Here is a 16,249-nt window from a genome sequence, read left to right on the forward strand (position 1 = left end):
AAAAAAAAAGGCAATCGGCCGGGCGCGGTGGCTCAAGCCTGTAATCCAAGCACTTTGGGAGGCCGAGGCGGGTGGATCACGAGGTCAAGAGATCGAGACCATCCTGGTCAACATGGTGAAACCCCGTCTCTACTAAAAATACAAAAAATTAGCTGGGCATGGTGGCGCTTTGCCTGTAGTCCCAGCTACTCAGGAGGCTGAGGCAGGAGAATTGCCTGAACCCAGGAGGCGGAGGTTGCGGTGAGCCGAGATCGCGCCATTGCACTCCAGCCTGGGCAACAAGAGCGAAACTCCGTCTCAAAAAAAAAAAAAAAAAAAAAAAGGCAATCTATGTGAGATAGTGAACATTACCGTAGCTTGGCATTTTTGTTGGCTTGTTGAGGCCCAGCCTGGGTAAATAGATAATTTACAGTAAGCTTTCTGGTATGTTAAAAGTAGCTCATCCCGGGGGAGAGGTGTGTGGCATGTATGTACTTATGCAGCAGTCCGGCAGGATGCAGGATGTGCACATGTACCCCAGAGCCTAAAGTACCATCAAAAAAAAAAAAAAAAAGTCGCTCATCCCTACTCTTACCAACTTTGAGGACTCTGGACATCAGGGTGGAATAGAGACACTGGCTGGGTAAGAAGCCTGTATGGAGACCTGGAGGCTTTTTACCTTAGGTATTCTCCCACCTCATCCCATACTCCTGAGGGAGGGCTGGCTGAGTTGCTCTTACCCTTCTTTCTTTGGATGCTAGGAGGCTCACCTGCAAAGATGACCAGCCCGAAGCACCACTCGGTGTTTCGCAGCACACAGCCCCGCAGCAGCATGTTCTGGTTGCTCAGGGGGAACTTGTTTTCCTTCCAGTAGAGGGTTCCGCTGAATTTGTCCAGTTTGTTGTTGGGAGGTTCACAGATCACTTCACCTGAATGGAAGACAAGAATTTCACTGCTCAAGTACTGCTCCAGTCTACAGCCTGATCACAAGACCACGGAACAAAGAGAAAATGAGCTGAGGGAGAGGACGCAAGGACAAGGGCCCATCTATATGCTGCTGCTGGGAGTGCGAGCTGATGCAACTCTTCAGGAAAATAATGAAGCAGGTCGGGTGTGGTGGCTCACGCCTGTCATCCCAGCACTTTGGGAGGTCAAGGCGGGCGGATCACTTGAGGTCAGGAGTTCGAGACCAGCCTGGCCAACATGGTGAAACCCTGTATCTACTAAAAATAAAAAAATTAGCCAGGCATGGTGGTGTGGGCCTGTAATTCCAGCTACTCAGGAGGCTGAGACATGAGAATCACTTGAACCTGGGAGGTGGAGGTTGCAGTGAGCCAAGATCACACGACTGCACTCCAGCCTGGGCGACAGAGTAAGTCTCGGTCTCAAAAAAAAAAAAAAAAACAGTAGCAGCATAACCTAATATATGCTTGTATAAACATATATGAAAAAGTGTGGATGAACACACACTGACTATCAGTTATTGTGGCTACCTATGCAGGGTAGAGGAAGAGGAAAAGAAAAGCTATTTGCTTTTTTTTCTTCTTCTTTTTTTTGAGACAATCTCACTCTGTTGCACAGGCTGGAGTGCAGTGGTACAATCTCGGCTCACTGCAAACTCTACCTCCCAGGTTCAAGCGATTCTCCTGCCTCAGCCTCTCGAGTAGCTGGGACTACGGGTGCCCACCATCATGCATGGTCTAATTTTTATATTTTTAGTAGAAACAAGGTTTCACCATGTTGGCCAGTCTGGTCTCAAACTCCTGGCCTCAAGCAATCTGCCCACCTCAGCCTCCCAAAGTGCTGAGATTACAGGTGCAAGCCATAGTACCGGCCTCTATTAAACTTTTTCTTATATATTCTGTACGGTTTGTCTTATAGGAGCATATATTATTATTCCAAGCTAATAAGCAAAAAGAATAAGCTGAATTTCTCTCAGCATGCAAAGCACATGGGGTGGTATCAGCCACAAAGTTCCCTTGAAATAATCGTCAGCTTACAACTAAGAGGTAGCCACATGACATTATCAACACTCCCCTCCCGGAAACCGTCCTGGGAGTTGTATAATCGTAACAACAAAAAGCCCAAAGGAAAAGGTATCATTTAACTCCCCCCAAACAAAACCCAGCGCCCCCCTACCTCCAGGCTACTCCTCCAAAGATTACTCACCATCAAACTTGGCAAGCTTACTGATGTCTCCCAATTCTGAAGTGACTGGAATCGCCTGACGTACTTTCATGTTGGTCTCGCTGGAAGGACAGTATCCCTGAGTCCCCACTCCTTCCTCATCCTCTAAATGTTTTTTTTTTTTTTTTAATAGATCACTCTGTTGCCCAAGTTGGAGTGCAGTGGCACAATCATACTGAAGCCTCCAACTCCCAGGCTCAAATGTTCCTTCCACCTCAGCCTCCCAGGTAGCTGGGATTACAGGCACTAAAAGTATCATGCCCAACTAATTTTTTAACTTTTTAAATTTTTTTTTTTTTTAAATAGAGACGAGGTCTCACCATCTTGCCCAGGCTGGTCTCAAACTCCTGGGCTCAAGCAATCCTCCCACACTGGCCTCCCAAAGTGCTGGGATTTACAGGAGTGAGCCACCATGCCCCAGCCTTCCCCAGCCTCTAAATTCTACCCAAGGACACGTAAGCATGGGGCATAGCTGCTTAGCCCAGCAATTACTGGTTGAATAATACTTCATACATCCGAAGCCTTTTTTACCCCTAAGTTTGCCAAATTCAGACAGAGCCCAGACCTAAGAACCTAGTTCAAAGACAACCTTTTTACCTCCAAAGAGACAGAAGGGGAGGGCTGACACGGAGCATGCCGCTTACCCATCCAGTTCTGCTGTCTCTATGTAACACAGCCCGTGGGGCTCACTGCTGGAAAGGAGGAGGAGATCCGCCTAGAGAGAAAAACCTAATGAGAAGTCCAAATATGCAAACCTCCACCCCCAGTGGGCTGTGATGATGGCTCCTTCCACTAAGTATTCTTGGTCTGCTTAGTTCTAGGTGCATCAGTGGCCCCTGACGTGAGAAAGTTTCCTGCCGTGGGTGGGTGGGGGTTTAAGAGGCAACAGTAAATCAGGAAAGCTTCATCCCTATTTGACAAAGAAGAGGAAGAACGCTATAGGCCTAGAGGGGTACCCTGTCCCTTACCGCCACGAACTGGTTATTTTCTAGCTTGATAATATCACCAACACAGACATTCATCCACTGCTCCTGCTGGAGGCTGAGGCAACGAGAAGACAGTGAAGAGGCTGTCAGGAGCTACAGAGGCTCCCAGGGGACCCCATTCCTCCCCAGAGCCCTCGTCTCCAGCAGGCACTCACATTCCATTGATCAGCACCTGAGACTGGCGGTTATTCACCTGGTTATCACTCTTGTGGCGGAACTGAGAAGAAAACTGTAAAAGGTAAGACACCATTCCCTGCCTGGAAGGAATTCGCTGATCAGCAGAACTCAGAGCACGCAGATTAACACCTCATACACACCCCATCACAAACCAGTTCTCTCCTTTACCCTCCCCGCCCCCAGAGCAAAAAGACACCATGGATCTAGCCGGACCGGGTAAGGGATGTCAAGAAAACCAAAAAACTGTGCTGGATGAAGGTGGCTGGGAGTTGGGGGTGGGCGTGGGAGTAATGGTGGGTGACTGGGACAAAATAGAGGAATGAAAACAACTCACATAGTCATCAGTGGCATCTTTAACAGCTGTGATGGTGAGGACGAGAACCAAAGGCACAATGGTGGTGAACCAGGACAGGGAAGAGATCTGTGGGATCAACTGAAAGGAAGAAAGAGAAGCATGCCTCCGAAACCCCATCTGATGCCTTCCTTCCCCTTCCTCTTTCCTGACTTTATTCAGTTTGGGGAGCTGCAAAAGATCTACTATGTATGGGTCACCTACCTGCAGAATGAGGAGGAACAGGAAGTACGTATTGGCAACTTCCTGGAACTGCTCAAAGAGGTTGACAGGCAGGAAGGTGAGAATATTGTATTTGGAGGTCTTGATGCAGTTACTCTATGGCAGTAGGAGAGAAGATAAATGAGCAGCCTCCAGCCCCAACCCAGAACCAGACTGAAGCTGCCTCACCATCTTTATACTTCCCCAGATCTCTGCCCCAAAAGCCAGCAGTAACGGGTGTGAGAGGGGGAAAGAGGAGAAGGGAGTCTCAAGGGGTCAATGTATTCTGCTTCACTGACAGGTGAAGGCATGAAAAATTCAGCACAGTAGCAGATGGAGAGTGGCTGAAGAGGTTGCCGTCCCCTCTCCCAAGCGCTCTTCCCAGGCAGCCCTCAGTCCCAGCGTCGGCTGTCCTTGCCCCTTTCCCCTCTCCAATCAGAGAGAAGGAACAGGTGGTCTGGAGTCACTTACCGCATACTGGAATTTCTCATTGTATTCTCGGTCATTAGCCCGCGCCCTCCTTTCTTCTTCTGCAACAAAATGATGCTGCAGTCAGGAGGAGCAAACTGAGGTCTGGACCAACACTCTGTGAGGGTTCCCTGGTTTTTTCCACAGAATATCGTTTTAAGGAGTTCGCTCCACAACTGAGGGGTCATGAAATTCGTCCCTCCGGTCCAACCTTGCACCAGCGGCCTGACCCAGGGCTCTCCAGGTTACACTCACAGGACAAGGCGTGTTCTCTTTTCCTCACCACCAACCTTCAAAGTCTACAACTGGGAGTACCCAGTTTGTCTCCCCCGCCCCCGCTCCAGAGGAATCTTCGCCATTGACAGTCTTGGGATTCCCCAGCCCCTTTTGCTGCTATTATTAATGCATACATCGTCATAATCAAGGAGTAGTGCTGAAAACACAGAGCTGCCTCCCACCTGGGGACCACTGCAGACCTAGCCACTGTACTGCTCTCTCCCTATTTCGAGGGTAGGGTAGGTGGCAAGAAGGAGGGTCACTGTGCCCTGGAGCTGCGCTGCGGCAGCATCCCAGCCCCACGTGCAGTCCCCCCTACAGGAGCCTCTGCTTGTCACATGTCACCAGCAGCTGCTTCTGACTGGCCCACAATGACATCACCTTATTTCAAAGCTCATCTTCAAGTAGAAAAGGTGGGGGTGATCAGGGATATGGGTCATGCAGACTGAGACAGAGATGGAGGAGGGAGGGATGAAATGTAATTGAAACAGTTGCTCTCTAACTGGGCCTTGCCTGTGCCGTCTGCACGCATTTCCCTTAAAGGGCTCATCTGTCACTCAGTGACACTTACCTAGCTAAACCTATCCCAAACCTCTGCAGGTCTGGGACTGCAGGCACCAAATTCATGTCCCAGAACAAGGACCTGTCCTATCATGGATTCCCCAGCCCATCTCCTGGGGGGTCACCATGACCTCATGCTGCAAAAGGGGGTAACTTGGTTAGGCAGTAAACCTAATGCCTTAAACCTGTCCAGGAGCCAAAGACAGCATTCCAGAACCTTTTCCACACACCCCAGGACCCCTGCAGAGCACACTGCAGTAACAAAACCCCAGGCCACAGTGCCCCCTGCCTACCAAGCCACTTCACTCCCAAAAACTTCCCTAGAGGGGTTCCCTTGGGCTGAGTCCCCTGCGCAATCACCAAAGACCATGCAAAGGAAGATGGTAGGAACTGGACCCTTCGGAGCCAGGAATCTCTGGGTCTGGCAAGAGGATCCGAGAAGGTAGGGGGAGGCTGGGGACAAGTGAATGTGGGGATTGGAAGGGGGAAATAATTGGAGGCCAGGCGCTGCCTCCCGTTACCTGTCCCCCAAGAGGGCTTCTTTCGGCTCCAAGAGGGAGGTGGCCGGGCCCGAGCCCACTTCTCGGGCATCTCCTTGGGGACCGTCATGATCCCGGTTTGAGTGGGGGACGGCAGACCGTCTATATGTCCTTGGCCTTAGCGGCATCGAAGGGGCAGCCCTCCGGGGAGGTGCAGGAGCCGCGGCCGCTCAGAGGGGAGCCCCGGCCGTCGGGCGCGCGCCCCACTCGCAGCCCAGGCCATCCTCCCAGCCGCGGGTGCTCGGGGACGCCGCGAGCTCAGCTGCGCTGTCGCCGCCCCCCATTCCCCCTAGAGGACGCCGGCGTGCGCTGAGTGGCCCCGGACGCGCCGAGCACGCCCAGGGCTCCGCCCCCGCCCGCTCCCCAACTGCAGGGACCGCAGCCTGCCAGCGCGCCGCGTAGGCGAAAGCTCGCGCGCGAGCCCCGCCTTCCCTCCCACCCCCGGGCCTGGCCAATGCGGGGCCGGGCCAATGCGGACTGCCAGCGTTGTCGGGGGCAACCGCTTTCACGCGCACACACCCCCGCCCGCGGGAAAACCAGGAGGACGGGTGGATGGAAAAATGAGGGGGGCAGGGAGTGGGTGAAAGGACCGAGCAGAGATGAGAACACAGCTCCCGAGGCTAGAGAGCAGGAGCTGCAGGTGCCCCAAGACTGCAGATGTTTCGGGACAGGATGGTGGGAGGGAGCTGGTGCTCAGCGCCGTCCTGGCAGGTAACCGAGCTTTAGAATCAAGCGGAAGAATTCGGTTTCCTAGGCTCCCTCCAAGCTGGATAGGGGCTGTAAGCTATACCCTCCCTCAGATCCATACCAGTTGTCCCTTCTCTCTTTACTCCCTGAGCCATAACACCCACTCTTGATGGTTCCCGGGATCTCCCCTCCTTGCCTGTCTTACCTGGGGGGCGCTTTTTTGCACACAGTGCCATCTCACCCAGCAAGGTCCCAGCAATCCCATGGGAGACCCTGCAAGAAGGTGACAGATGAATGAGATCAGGAAGCTGATGGTAACTCTTCCCTCCCCTCATGAGATCCCTTTTGAAGACCCTCTTCTCCAGCTCTGACCTTGCCCCTCCCCCAGCCTCCTCCTCCCAGTCTCTCCTCTTACTGCCCTGATGGGTCCCTGGGAAAGAGGGGCCTCCCCCACCACCTCTCATCATACCCCTGCCTTGGGTGACAGGGGGGGCTGAGACTTTACAGAAGCCAAGGCCTGTAGGGAAAGAAGAGGCCAGATATTGAAAAAAGGGGCACAGCTCTAAAGGTATCCATCCCAGGGACAACGGAGGCTCCCAGGTGTTCTGGTGGCAATGAGTAGTGCTTGTGCTTACTAGAAAGCAGTTTCCCCAAAGGGGGGGGGTGGAGGGAACATAAGCCAGGAAACACCTGGCAGGGCATCAGGAAACAGGGCGGGCAGGCTCCACCCTTCTCGAAAGACTTACAAGCTCTTCCTCATCCCACCCCCCATTACTGGGGCTTCCATTATCACCTCCTCCAGGGGGAGCTCACATTAGAGGCATGGCCGTCACTTTCTGCACAGACAGTCCCCAAACAGCTTCCTCTCAGCCTGGGTCAGCCACCTTTCTGGGCTGGCAGAGGGATCTGCCCAAACCTATTGGGGAGTTTGCCCCTCCTTCTCTCCCACCGAAAGCCTAGTCCAGTCAGCATGGCACTGGGGCGGGCTCAGGGAGCGCCAGTGAGACAGGTCTCTGCCTGCTCCACCTTCCCATGTCCTTTCTTTCGCCCAGAAAGCTTCAAGGCCTGGCCTTACACGACAGGGTCACAGAGCCTCATCCTTATTCCCCAGCCTGGCCCAAAGGAAACTGCCAGTCAGTCACCTCCTCTTTCTTTGTCTGAGTGGAAGGCCTTTCACCTCGTCATCCTCTGGTTCCCCCTGCCTCCAGCCTACCAGTCACACCCCACCAGCCTGTCAGCCCCAAGAGATACTAATTGCCTGTCTGGCCAACCTCTATAATTACAGACTCTGTCCATGACCCAGTCACCCACGGCAGTTCCCCCTTCGCCAGCTCAGATCCCACCCTCAACGCCAGGTCAGGCAACCCTGAAAGCCAGAAGTCCTTTTCATCCCTGACCCTCTCCTCCGAGGCAGGCGAGGGTGCCTGGCTCAGGAAGAAAAACCTCATCCACATTTTAGAGATGCCAAGCCCTCCCCCAGGGCCCCCTGCCAGGGTCTCCACCCAGTCTGAGTATGAGTCACAGGAGGGTGGGGAGCGCAGGGAGAGGTTAAAGGATGCAAGGGTGGGCATCCGAGTTCTACAGGCAGCCCCGCCCTTGAGGAGGGAGGGAGCAAGAAACACTATCAGCCTGAAGATCTGAGTTTGAGGCCCATGAAAGAGTTAAGGTAGGAGCTGCACACGCCCTCAGGAGCCAGGAGTCTGGATATGGACCAGGAAAGTTGTTTTACCTCTGAGACCCTGGGGAGACTGGAAGCAGGCTTGGCCCTAGACCTCATCCCCTCTGGGGGGGTTGGGGAGCCCTGATTCCAAGGGAAAGGGAGGAGACCTGGGAACAGGGATCACCCTCACTTTTCCCTCTCAGTCTCACACAGCCTGGGTTTTCTGAACAGGTCAGGCTCCTCAGCCACGTTGCCCTGCCCCGTCACCGTGCCCCAGCCCCCTCTCGGCCACATTTGGGATAAAAATAGCCAGCCCCGGCAAGGAGGCAAGGCTCCGTGGAGGAAAACAGCTCCTCCTATAGGTCCGGTCTCCGCTTCCTTCCAACCAAGAGCCCCAAAGGCTGGCCACTTCTTTCAGAGGAGGCTGGCAGGTCAGGGAAACGGGAGGAAATGGAAGACCCCCAGGTCACTGGCCACCTTCCCGCACCGAGGACAGAACTCAGGGCACAGCGATCATCTCCCGGAGCTACCGCCCCTCCTGACACACTCGGTTTTCCTCAGGCAGAGACAGACCTCCACCTTGGAAAGACAAAGCCTACCAGCCCAAACTCCCCTCTCCAGGCGCCGAACCCTCGGGTCCCCGCTACTCCTCTCGCCCCACAACTCTCTGGGCGGGTCTCCCTCGGCTGAGCCTGCACGAGATGCCCCTGGGCACTCGCGCCGCTCTCCTGCTCTCCACGCGCCCCTTCGGCACCCCATCCTCCCACCCAGCACACAGTCCCCCGCTCTGCCCCGTCCCCGGGCACCCGACAGCCCCTGCTCTCCGGTCGGCCGCCGCCCCCGCCCCGTCTGGCCGCAGCTCCCGACTCCCGGTCCCCGGTGCTCCCCCGTCCACACCCGCTCCCGGGCCCCTCCAGCCCCGCGGCCGCCGCCGCATCCCTCTGCCCTCCCGGCCCCGCGCTGCCGGGCGCCCCCGCCTCGCCTCGCCTCACCTCAGCGCTCAGCGCTCGGCGCCCGCCCCGGCGGCCCCGTCCTGCCCATGCCGGGGGCTGGGGCGGGGGGCGCTCGGCTCGGCTCCCCGCGGGCTCCCGCCCCCCCCAGCTGCGGCCCCGCTCCCCCGGGGCCTCGGCCCGCTACTTTGTGTCAGTTTCGGCCACGGCGGGGCGGAAGTGACGGCGCTGGCGGCGGGGCCGGGGGGCGGGAGGGGGTTTTGGGGAGGGGAGACGGATCTGGGAGGAGGGAGCGGCCATCTTTGTGCGGGGCAAGGGGAGGGTCTTAGCCCTTCCGAGGCTTGGCGTGGCCGGGCTGGGATCCCCTCTACACGCACGTCCATCTGCATCTTAAAAGAAAAAACAATTCGGGAGGCTAGATCGCTCAGAGGGTTTTTTTTAATTTGGAAGACGGGAATAGAGGAACACTGCCTTCTCTGCAAAACGAGCCTCCTCTGCAGGGAGCGGCGGGAGAGCTGCAGAAGTGGAGAACAACCAGAATTCTCCCCGGCGCCAGGTTGCCCTCAGCCCCCGACTCTCGCTCCTCGGAGCCGTCCGCCCTCTGTTCCTTCACCCCTCCTCCTCGCCCTGCCTCATCTCCTTGTATCTCACTCTCCTTGAATGAACGACCCCGCACCGAGATGTCGAGGAACCGTGCCTCAGTTTCCCCGCCTTGCTCTCGGTCTCTGCGCCCCGCCGCCCTCCCTCCCTCCGCCCCCACCACGCCCCCTAGGTGGAGGCGGCCTCCCCACCCCTAACTACCCGCTGCGGGAGGCTTCCCGAGAGGGTGAAGGCGGGAGGCGCCGAGGCGATGAGAGCCGGGAGTCGGCAGTCGGGACAGGCTGTGGAGGGCAGTCCCCAGGGTTGTGCCCTACCCTGGATGGTGGCCCCCTCCACCCTGCGGATGCCCACAGCCGTCCCCGTCCAGCGTCCGGGTGCGCACCCTCTAGCGGCTACCTCGAGTCATTACGTTCCAATAGGCCAAGGAGGGTCAGAAAACCGCTTTGCGGGAGGAGGGGGATGAGAAGCCTGAGTCCCGGTACCTTATCCTCCTCCACTTCTCCCTGTCCAGGATCCTTCTTAGGAGGAAGGGGTGCCATGTGGGTAAACGGGAAGCCTCCCAGGTTCTGGCACGTGAACAAGGAGGAAGAATAACTGTTGCTCCCAGGCGGGGTCAGTGGCTGGCTCCAGGGTCCACGAGGGAAGTGAGGATTGGCCTAATCATAGCTTACACTCCAGCATCTGAGCTGAGGCAGGAGATTCCAACTCTGAGGCTTGACGTTGGTCAGACACCAGATGTTGAACTGGCTCTGGGTCCTCAGGATGGTGCAGAGCCACCAACAGCTGGTAAGTGGCTGTGCCAAGGGTGGCCCCCACCATAGGGGCCACCACAGGCACCCACCACCAGCCATTACCAGCACTGCAAAAGAAGGACAATAGGAAGGTATCAGGAGTGACTCCCTTAGCCTCCCCCTCTCCAAGGACCAGGGGCAGTAGCAAGAGAGTGCCCTAAAGTTGTTCCCAGAGTGGTAGACACCAGGAAGAGGATTGCCTTGGCACCAAAGCATAGTATTTAGAAGAGGGAACCCCAGGAGAGCTCTATCCAGCCTCTTGCCTTAAGGAGTGATCTGAATATATTAATTTTGCTGATGAAGTCTCTAATGTGCACAGAGGTAATATGGCATGCTCAAGAACACAACCTCTAAATCTTACTGTGTCAGTGAAAAGTGGGGAGGGAAGCAAGGGAGGAAGAGGGAGCATGTGACTTGGAGAAAGAACATTGTCCTAAGAGGCCAAGAGAGCTATTTAAAGACAGACTTTGGGGACCCAGGGACAGAGCCCTTAGCAGAGGAAGGTGAGTGGAGGCCAGCACCAGAGGAGAAGGTCTCTCCCACCTGAAGACTTCAGGACCCCAGCCAGCCACGTAGGTGAAGAGACGTGGGCCCAGGTCCCGGGCTGGGTTGAGTGGATACCCACAGTTGGCACCCATGGATAACCCGATGGCCAAGACCAGCATCCCCACCACCACAGGCTCCAGACCCGCAGGGACTCCCTTGTTCCGTCTGTCCAGGATGGCCAAGAGCCCCACAATCAGCATGCCGGTGCCCAGAACCTTGGAGTCAACAGAGGTAGAGGGGTCCCTGTCAGCTTCCACGTGCTCCATCTGCCCTCTGTCATCCAAATGCTCCATGTCGTCTAGCTTTGTACAACACAGGCAGTTGGAGATGGTAGGGGGCGCTGAGATAGAACCAACCTACGCTCTACCCAGAGACTGAACAATGGGCTGGGGTCCCAAGGAGCAGGGCGAAAGTTGGGTCCCCAGACCTCCCCCTCACACCTACCTGATCCAGGAAGCCATTGTTCAGGGACAGATAGGGGGCAGGATAGGTGGCAAAAATAGAGGCTGTCTCCTTGGGGCCAGTCACTGTCAGGTTCCCACCTGTATAGTTCTGCAGGGCATCTGCGGATGATGGGAACACCCAGGATTTCCCTCTTTGCTTGTTCATCCAAAACCATTGGGAGGCATCCCTGCCCACCCACAGGTGCTCCCAAGGCACGGCTCCCTCTGTTCCCTCTGTCACCATAGTAGAGAACATAGGTGGCTCCCGAAGCACAGAAAGCCGACAACAGCTGCACCAAGATGTAAATAGGGAGCTTGACCCAGGGGAAGCGTCCAAGGAGGCACATGGCCAGGGAGAAGGCTGGATTCAGGTGGGCCCCTTCAAGGATCAAGGAAAGAAATACAGCATCTGTTAAGTGTCACTGCCACGCATTGTCACCAGACCACACTGCCGCTTCTTCCTACAGCCCTTAAGGGAGGTAGTATAATTTCCATCACACAGCTTAGGAAGTTGAGGCTCCAGAATGTTAGGCAGTTTATCAAAGTCACGCTGTGGGCTGGGCACCGTGGCTCACGCCTGTAATCACAGCACTTTGGGAGGCCGAGGCAGGTGGATCACTTGAGATCAGGAGTTTGAGACCAGCCCAGCCAACTGGTTAAAACCCATCTCCACTAAATACACAAAAATTAGCCAGGTGTGGTGGCAGGCACTTGTAATCCCAGCTATTTGGGATGCTGAGGGAGGAGAATTGCTTAAACCCAGGAGGGAGAGTTTGCAGTGAACAGACATCACATCGCTACACTTCAGCCTGGGCAACAGAGTAAAACTCCATCTCAAAAAAAAGGAAGAAGACACTGTGAATCCAAGGTTGGAACCTAGGTCCGTCTGCTTTATCTGCAGCAACACACTATGTCTCAAGGCTCCAGCCAGGCACACCAAGGCACTATGTATCATCGGACAAGCAGGAGAGGTCCTGAGCAGAGATGAGCCCCCAGAGGGCTTCGGGTGGGTAACACAAAATGATAGCCCACTGTGCCTGCCATAGATGTCTACCTAGGTGAGCCAAGCATTCGTGTGAGGAAGAGGGATGGAGAGATACAGAAAGGGGATGGGCTGGTGGGGCCAAAGGCTTATCTCGGTCTGGGGCACTGCTCAAGCCAAGGAGATAATGTCCATGAGTCACAGAAGGATTTGCCTTTCCACCGTCACCAGACAGACATGCTCACATGCACGTCCCACTGCTCCGATGACCAGACCCCTCCCTCCTCACCTGAGACATTACCACCCACGTAGATGGCTATCGTGACGGCCAGAGAGCCAGCCAGAAACATGGTGAAGAAGTTGCCTTTGGCTTCTCCACTGGTGACAGCCTGGGCCACAGCTCCTTGGGTGAGGAGCTGGGGAGAAGAGGGGGGATGAGGAACAGGGAGCCGCGGAGACCGGCAGGGAGAAGGTGGGGAAGGCCAGGGGAGCAGCCCAGGAGACGAAGGGGCTCGGAAGACAGGCACGGGAGGGAGAAAAGCAGGAGGGGAGGGAAGAGATATGGGGACAGTGGAGGAAGAAGAGACGGAAAGCATGTGGGAAGAAAAGAAGAAAAATGACAAGAATAAGAAAGATGAAGCAGAAGAGGAAAGGAAGTTAGGAGAGATGAGAGGATGAAAATAAAAGCGATTGGGAGTTGGCAGGAGGGGGACACCAAGAGAAAGAGATAAGGACACCAGAAGGAGCCAGGAACTTTTGCCCACCTCCCTTCTTCCCTCCCCCAGTTACCCGACCTACCATGAGCACAAACACACCCAGAAACTCTGCCAGGCACTGCCGGGCCAGGAGGCTGCGTATCCGGAGGTGGCCCCTGACTTCAGCCCGGGCCTGAGTGAAGACCATGGTGGAAACACCCTGTGCTGCTCACTCTCCCTCTGTCTGCATAGGCACACTGCCGCTGCACGGCCACCGCCTGCCCCCAGCCAAGATAAGGAGGAGACTTTAAAACCATTAGCTCAATGACTGAACAGCGGCTACTGTCTATGCACGTGTGTAGGCTGGGAAACAGAGAGATAACAGAAGAATGTCTGGGAGCGGGCTATGAGCACAGAGCCTGGCGTTTGCGCAACGTCGGCCTCGTCTATCCTTTATCCCCATTCATCACAGGACTAGCCTCCCTCATCCTGAGAGACTGAAGGAAGTACCTTGCTTCATATACATTAGATCTCTTGGTCCTGAAGTCAGCTCTGCAAAGTCGCACTATTGCTTCTATTCTACAGATGAGGCTACTGGGCCTCAGGACTCCCCAAGATCACACACTTTTTTCTCTTTTTTGAGAGACAGTCTTGTTCTGTCACCCAGGCTGGAGTGCAGTGGTACCATCTCAGCTCACTGCAACCTCCGCATCCCAAGTTCAAGCGATTCTCCTGCCTCAGCCTCCCAAGTAGATGGGACTACAGGTGTGCACCACCACACCCAGCTAATTTTTATATTTTTTAGTAAAGACAAGGTTTCACCATGTTGGCCTGGCTGGTCTCGAACTCCTGACCTCTAGTGATTCACCCACCTCAGCCTCCCTCCCAAAGTGCTGGGATTACAAGTGTGAGCCACTTCGCCCGGCCCAAGAGCACACAATTATTTCATGGCTGAGTGAATTCAAATCCAGATCTTCTGACTTTCCATCTGGTAGCCCACAAAGCCTCTCATTTAGAACCTGAAGCCTTTCCCCAAACCATTTGGATGCTTGAAGAACTCAATAGGCATCTGGAGAGACGAGGCTAAAGACCGTAGACTGTGAGAATGAAACCCACACAGTGAGTGCTTGTACTTCCTTAATGCAGTCTCGTATCGGTTAGAGAATGCTCTGTCTTTGTGTCCCCTGACATGGCTTGACATGCGGCCTTCACACTCACGCTGAGCTCCACCTGACCTTCTCTGGGTGCATGCCACTGTTGCTCTGCAGGAAGTAAGCTCACCCTACTTCATATCTCAAGCCTCCAATTAAATACATTCAAAGAATCTACTTCTAAATTTAAATTTAAAGTGAAAGCAAGTTTATTAAGAATGTAAAGGAGTGGCCGGGCACGGTGGCTCAAGCCTGTAATCCCAGCACTTTGCGAGGCCGAGGCGGGTGGATCACGAGGTCAAGAGATCGAGACCATCCTGGTCAACATGGTGAAACCCCGTCTCTACTAAAAATACAAAACATTAGCTGAGCATGGTGGCTCGTGCCTGTAATCCCAGCTACTCAGGAGGCTGAGGCAGGAGAATTGCCTGAACCCAGGAGGCGGAGGTTGTAGTGAGCCGAGATTGCGCCATTGCACTCCAGCCTGGGTAACAAGAGCGAAACTCCGTCTCAAAAAAAAAAAAAAAGAATGTAAAGGAGTAAAAAAATGACTACTCCACAGACAGAGCTGCCCTGAGGGCTGCTGGTTGCCCATTTGTATGGTTGTTTCTTGATGATATGCTAAATGAGCTGTGGATTATTCATACATTCCCTTTTTAGACCATATAGGGTAACTTCCTGTCATTGCCATGGCATTTGTAAACTGTCATGGCATTGGTGGGGTTTAGTTGAGGCCAACCAGAGGCTCTTCTCACGGCCATCTTGGTTTTCGTGGGCTTTTTTACTGCAATCTGTTTTATCAGCAACGGCTTTATGACCTGCATCCTGTGCCAACCTCCTAACTCATCCTGCGACTTTGAATGCCTTACCCGTCTGGGAATGCAGCCCCGTAGGTCTCACTGTACCCAGCTCCTATTCAAGATGGAGTTCCTCTGGTTCACAGGCCTCCGACAGTCTTGCTTTCCTGCCTTCCTTGCATGTGTATTTCTCCAGAGTGACAGCACTCACCAATAAACCCTGTTTATGTATGTCTTCATTTTAGTCTTTTTCAGGGAGATGCTTGGTGCCAAGAGTGGTCCTAGTGAACATTCTCTAAAATGGGATTCGTATGATAGATCATTCTCCTGGCCGGCAGTAAGGACTATGGCATGGTGGTAGGTAGAGGATGGATAGTCTCTAGCATACTTTGGTAATGCAATTATTAAAACTGTCAGCCAGGCACAGAGGCTCATGCCTGTAATCCCAGTACTTTGTGAGCCGAGGTAGGCGGGTCACCAGGTCAGGAATTTGAGACCAGCCTGACCAACATGGTGAAACCCCATCTCTACTAAACATACAAAAATTAGCCAGGCATGATGGTATGCACCTGTAATCCCAGCTACTCAGGAGGCTGAGGCAGGAGAATCACTTGAATTCGGGAGGCAGAGGTTGCAGTGAGCCAAGATCAGGCCACTGCACTCCAGCCTGGGCGACAGAGAGAGACTTCATATCAAAACAAAAAAGAAAAGAAAAAAAAAATAGCCAGGCGTGGTGTCAGGCACCTGTAGTTCCAGCTACTTGGGAGGCTGAGGCAGGAGAATCTCTTGAACCCAGGAGGCAGAGGTTCTAGTGAGTCGAGTTGGTGCCATTGCACGCCAGCCTGGGCAAGAAGAAGAAACCAAAAAACCAAACCATCAGTTCTCGTGAGAATTTTCACTCTCACACGAATAACATGGGAAAGACCTGCCCCATGATTTAATTACCTCCCACCAGGTCCCTCCCACAACACGTGGGAATTCAAGATGAGATTTGGATGGGGACACAGCCAAACCATATCAGGGTCTCACTCTGTTGCCCAGGCTGGCGTGCAGTGGCGCAATCTTGGCTCACTGCAACCTCCATCTCCTGGGTTGAAGCAGTTCTTGTGCCTCAGCCTCCAGGGTAGCTGAGACTACAGGTGTGTGCCACTATGCCCAGCTGGCTCACTCTTCACTAGCAAAATGGTTGTACGAAGTCTTCAAAGGAAGCAGGTGCTTTAC

General features: G+C 54.4%; 2 protein-coding genes across 6 annotated transcripts in view; both read right to left on the reverse strand.

The window, feature by feature from the left end:
* ATP8B2 (ATPase phospholipid transporting 8B2) overlaps nt 1-9,244 on the reverse strand; it is a 28,101-nt gene extending 18,857 nt beyond the window's left edge. Inside the window, exons 1-10 of one of the 5 annotated variants that reach the window (XM_074390081.1) lie at nt 9,066-9,244; nt 6,619-6,686; nt 4,354-4,412; nt 3,886-3,999; nt 3,664-3,762; nt 3,308-3,369; nt 3,135-3,207; nt 2,811-2,881; nt 2,149-2,228; nt 750-908 (exon numbers count right to left, since the gene is read on the reverse strand). In XM_074390081.1, the coding sequence (XP_074246182.1) occupies nt 750-908; nt 2,149-2,228; nt 2,811-2,881; nt 3,135-3,207; nt 3,308-3,369; nt 3,664-3,762; nt 3,886-3,999; nt 4,354-4,412; nt 6,619-6,649 (748 nt within the window). In that variant the 5' untranslated portion in view covers nt 6,650-6,686; nt 9,066-9,244. Of the gene's footprint in view, nt 1-749; nt 909-2,148; nt 2,229-2,810; nt 2,882-3,134; nt 3,208-3,307; nt 3,410-3,663; nt 3,763-3,885; nt 4,000-4,353; nt 4,413-5,708; nt 6,079-6,618; nt 6,687-9,065 lie in introns of those variants that run through there. The other 4 variants (XM_074390080.1, XM_074390078.1, XM_074390079.1 and 1 more) reach the window with 4 other exon arrangements.
* Nucleotides 9,245-10,151: 907 nt separating this feature from the next.
* AQP10 (aquaporin 10) lies at nt 10,152-13,288 on the reverse strand. Its single transcript, XM_003941861.2, has 6 exons — nt 13,184-13,288; nt 12,675-12,801; nt 11,645-11,782; nt 11,405-11,523; nt 10,958-11,175; nt 10,152-10,482 (listed from the first exon to the last, which is right to left on the reverse strand). The coding sequence occupies exons 1-6, from the start codon at nt 13,286-13,288 to the stop codon at nt 10,284-10,286; spliced, it is 906 nt and encodes a 301-aa protein (XP_003941910.1). The 3' UTR covers nt 10,152-10,283.
* Between the last annotated feature and the right edge of the window lie 2,961 nt (nt 13,289-16,249).

This window comes from Saimiri boliviensis, chromosome 19, assembly GCF_048565385.1.
Source record: "Saimiri boliviensis isolate mSaiBol1 chromosome 19, mSaiBol1.pri, whole genome shotgun sequence".
Taxonomy (NCBI): domain Eukaryota; kingdom Metazoa; phylum Chordata; class Mammalia; order Primates; family Cebidae; genus Saimiri; species Saimiri boliviensis.

What these genes read in the sequence shown, in the direction of transcription:
- AQP10 (XM_003941861.2), bottom strand. Translation starts at nt 13,288, where the DNA reads ATGGTCTTCACTCAGGCCCGGGCTGAAGTCAGGGGCCACCTCCGGATA. An exon ending in CGTGGGTGGTAATGTCTCAG is followed by an intron (nt 11,783 to 12,674) that starts GTGAGGAGGGAG and finishes TGATCCTTGAAG; the next exon opens with GGGCCCACCTGAATCCAGCC. An exon ending in ACAATGGCTTCCTGGATCAG is followed by an intron (nt 11,176 to 11,404) that starts GTAGGTGTGAGG and finishes GTTGACTCCAAG; the next exon opens with GTTCTGGGCACCGGCATGCT.